The sequence below is a fragment of the Dipteris shenzhenensis genome, chromosome 21, assembly GCF_047967505.1.
Source record: "Dipteris shenzhenensis isolate YYH24624 ecotype China chromosome 21, Dip_SZ_1.0, whole genome shotgun sequence".
Lineage (NCBI taxonomy): Eukaryota > Viridiplantae > Streptophyta > Polypodiopsida > Gleicheniales > Dipteridaceae > Dipteris > Dipteris shenzhenensis.
In genome coordinates, this window is record NC_141616.1 from 11,277,942 (window position 1) to 11,282,002 (window position 4,061).

Sequence of the window (4,061 nt, forward strand, 5' to 3'; positions counted from 1 at the left end):
TTGACTCAACTGACATGGGTACCTTTATTATGAAATTGGGCAAACTTGGCCTTTGGAGGTGATGGTGGATAGATCAAAGGTCTAGGATGCCTTTAGAGGACGTTCCCCCACAATGCTATCCTAGCATATTTAAAATGTCAAGTGTAGGTGTAGAGTGGCATATTTGCCAATGTAGTAGGACGTGGGGACGTGATCTTAATGGTGGATGCACTTTGGTGGGCTCCAAAAGACAAATTTTGAGTTTGGGGAGGCCTCGTTAAGAGGGGAAAGGTGGGTTTTAATATGGGCCCTTGATTCAAGTCCAAGATCAATGGATGAGATAGAGGCACCTAATGGAGGGTGGAGATTGAAGCACATTTTGGAACGCTAGGATTGAAGCGCATTTTGGATGGCTTGAATTGCCCACTTGCAAATCAAGGGCCCGGATTCAAGCACCTTTTCCCCTTATCTCATCCCTTGATCTACTTCTAAATCTATGGCCCGGATTGAAGCACCATTTGCACCATCTCCTCCCTTGGATATACTAGCAAATCTCTGGCCCATATTAAAGCGCATTTTCCTCTCAACTTGTCCATTAGATCTTTGTGTTGATCAAGGATGGAGATTTGATCCTTCTACTCTTTGATGGTACCCCTTAGATCTAACCCTTGATCTAATGGGCTAGGAGTGCTTCACCTCGAATTTGAATGTATCCCCTGGATTGAAGATTAGATTAAGGGCTGGGAGTGAAGATCATGGGTCCAAACTCTGGGTTAGAGGTCTTCACACAATTAAATGCTTTTGTCAACTTCAACATGGCATTGCCCCACACCTCAGGGCACTCTCATTGGTATACCTCAAATTGCTCTCTAATCCCTGGAAATTAGGAAACACTAATTGGAGGCCCTTTTGAGACCCCAAATCTCCCCTAATATGATAGCTCTTTACTACGCGTGATTGCAATATTACACAAAAAAGAATTGGAGGCCCTTTTGAGACCCCAAATCTCCCCTAATATGATAGCTCTTTACTACGCGTGATTGCAATATTACACAGAAAAGAAAATAATTTCTGGTTTGATGATGGAGGCACCCGTAGCCTTTATTAATTCTCTCCCATTATTCTAACTCCCATGGGAACTACCCCTAATTACCCCATCCTCAACTTCCTTTTGATTTGTCTACTCTCCCTACTCCAACTAAGTAAATGGACTAACCCTTTTTAATCCTATTAGAGGTCTTACGAGTGATTGTACTTTGAAGTGAGTGCATGAGTTCTACTAAATGTACTACAGGAACCCCACCCCTCCTTAATTCATATGGTCCTCCCTTCTTTGATCTCCAACCTCACTTTTCATGCTTTTCTCTACGCTTTCAAGCCACTTGTCTCCTCTCCTTCGCTGCCGCTTCACTCCTCCCTTCTGTTCCCTCTTTCTTTTCATGCCCTGCTCTCTCTGTTTTCTCGCTGAATCCCTTTTCTCAAAAGTTTTGTACTCTATGGTATCCCCTAGGGTGCTTTGAGGTGGAGTTGGGGTACTATTCTATAGATATGAAGAATATCTCAATACTCAAGAAACAACAAATCTCTTTCATCATTGAGCTAGTTTATACAATGTAAGAATACTTCAATAATCAAGAAAACAACAAACCTCTTTCATTTTTGGCCTACCGTTAGGAAGCCTTAGTGAAGGCTCAACTTTCAGAAGTCAAAAATAATTTCTAGCATTTTTCAGATGTGTTTTTTTTTTAAAATTCTTCGATTAGTTGGTGTGTTGGACTTTAGAGTATCTCTTTTAAATTTGGGTGTGCTTTTTTGGAAGTGCATTCATTTTCATTCCCTCTCTCTCCTCTTCCATTTCTCTCCCTCTCTCACTTTGGGGAGTATTCACCCCTCTCTCTCTCTCTTCTCCTTCTCTCTCTTCTTCTTTCTTTCTCTCTCTTGGCAGGCCACATGAATGAAATTCGTCTTGTTATTTTTGTTAAAAACCTCTTTCATTATTGGTGCTAGTACGTGTATGATGAAAGATGCACGCCTCTCACCAACCACCCTTCCAACAACCCCATCCAGTCTTTCCAGCTTTCCAGCTCGCCCACAACAGCTTTATACAATGGAGGCAGTTATACAAATCCGAAATTGCAACATCCACGCGTAACTTTAACACTGTCGAAGAGTCTCAGAAAGGAGAATCAAACCCACCTAGAGCATACAACTGTTGCTTTTTGGATTTTACGATATTTGTCGACGGAATTGCACTACGCAATCCATGCATCAGACGCCCGCGTTGCTGCATGTAGACTGTAAAAGCACAGAGAGAGAGAGAGAGAACGCTAAATATCCGAGCTTGATATGCGAATGCAGTTGACGGTCTACGATAAGTCGGGAAAAAGTAAAGATACGCACGAATTAAGGATACGTAAAAACTGTGTTAGAAAGGAGGAAACAATCCACAAAAGCAAAACACCACTTTCATCTTGGAATGCGCCCTTATACGACGGGAAGAATCTTGCTAGCTTCGCCCGAGTGACGCTGAAAATAGCAGTTGCCCAAATACAGCTGTGGCTCCACAAAAGATCTGTGAATCCACAAGATGGTGGAAGCATCGAAGCATAAAATCGACATACTCCACAGAAGATGCGTGAATCAACAAAATGTTGGAAGCATCGAAGCATAAAATGCAGATCTAGTCCACGGATAAACACTATCAGAAAGGGGAAACAAAGCCTTCAAAGTAAAAACCACGAAATTCTATAGACCAGATCACAGAGCCAGCTACACGAATGTTATGATCGAATGCGATTCCAACAATTTCATTACATGGGCGATGCATTAATAGAACTGCATATTCAAGTGCCTCTCTCCGGTCCTGGCCAACGAGTGGCTTGCTTAACACCTGGCAGCTACATTGGAGCAATTACATTCAAGCCATAGTATTGCAGTATATACATCAAGGCATGTAAACAGAAAACAATGTTCTGCATGAATTGATAACGACAACAATGAGCCTGAGCCACATTGTCAGCTCCACATGTGCAAATTGACTGCAATTCATCAACAGAATTTGAATGCTGTTCTTACTGATCGAGCGAGTAGCTTCTTTTGCAAGTGAAGGCTTGGATACCTCTAGCGTTTAAAGATATGTTCACCTGACATTTGGAGATGACATCGGAATGATGGGAGAAAATGTTGAGGGTCGTGACATGGCCGATGATCGTCACTGTTGTAGTGAGCGGTAGAATTCCTGCAACAGTATTGCCGTTCTGAGGAGTTTCTTGGATAGGACTCAGCCCCTGCATTGTTAAGGCAACAGCAACGGCCGCAAATGACTGCGAGGGGATAGCCACTTGAGGAACTGAGGCAAATCCGATCTGTGAACCATAGTAATACAAGCAAGCTGTGCTGCCATCCTCTACACGGAAAGTGGCCCTGTTGGGATTATAGATCGAAACCTGCAGATTCAAGCCGAGACTAATGGAAGTGACCGTGGATGGATATCCAGCTTCGTTGAAAGACAACAATTGCATCGTAGGCACTTGGACCCCAGGATCTTTGGGCTTAAAGATAGAGAAGTAGAGTATAGCAAGGACGATGATGATGATAACCAAGACGACGGTGCACAATATGCAAGCGATTTTCCTGCGCTCCTTACGATGTTGGCAATGGCCCTTAGATCCCTTACCCATGATTGTGCAGAAAGATGAACGAAGAAAGAAGGGATCAAAGGGAGAAGAGATAAGGGAAGGAAAGCAAACAGAAAGCGAGGGAGAAATGCTGCAAGGATAGGCCTAATACTGTGAAGAGAAGGAGGAGACGAAGAAGATGAAGAAGAAGAAACGAACTAGAGCAACTTCTGTGAAGAAGAGAAGGGAGAAGGAGGAGTAGAAGAAGAAGGTGATGATGATGATGACCAAGAACAAGAAGACAATTGTTATGGGGATAGAGAAGGTAGATGTGAGGGAAGAGTAGAGTGTGAGTGGAGACGTGAGGTAGTTGGTGATTGTACTCGACAAGGATTAAAAGGTCGACGTGAAGCATGAGAGAGAGAGAGAGAGAGAGAGAGAGAGAGAGAGGAAGGAGGAGAGACA

At 43.2% G+C, this 4,061-nt stretch overlaps 1 protein-coding gene across 1 annotated transcript; it reads right to left on the reverse strand.

Annotated features, from left to right (window-relative positions):
* Positions 1-2,738: 2,738 nt before the first annotated feature.
* On the reverse strand, positions 2,739-3,951 carry LOC147888487 (uncharacterized). The gene has a single exon (XM_087392890.1). It carries the CDS (start codon positions 3,657-3,659, stop codon positions 3,051-3,053), a length of 609 nt encoding a protein of 202 aa, XP_087249016.1. The 5' UTR covers positions 3,660-3,951; the 3' UTR covers positions 2,739-3,050.
* Between the last annotated feature and the right edge of the window lie 110 nt (positions 3,952-4,061).

Coding starts and splice junctions, on each gene's coding strand:
- LOC147888487 (XM_087392890.1), bottom strand. CDS start 3,659: ATGGGTAAGGGATCTAAGGGCCATTGCCAACATCGTAAGGAGCGCAGG.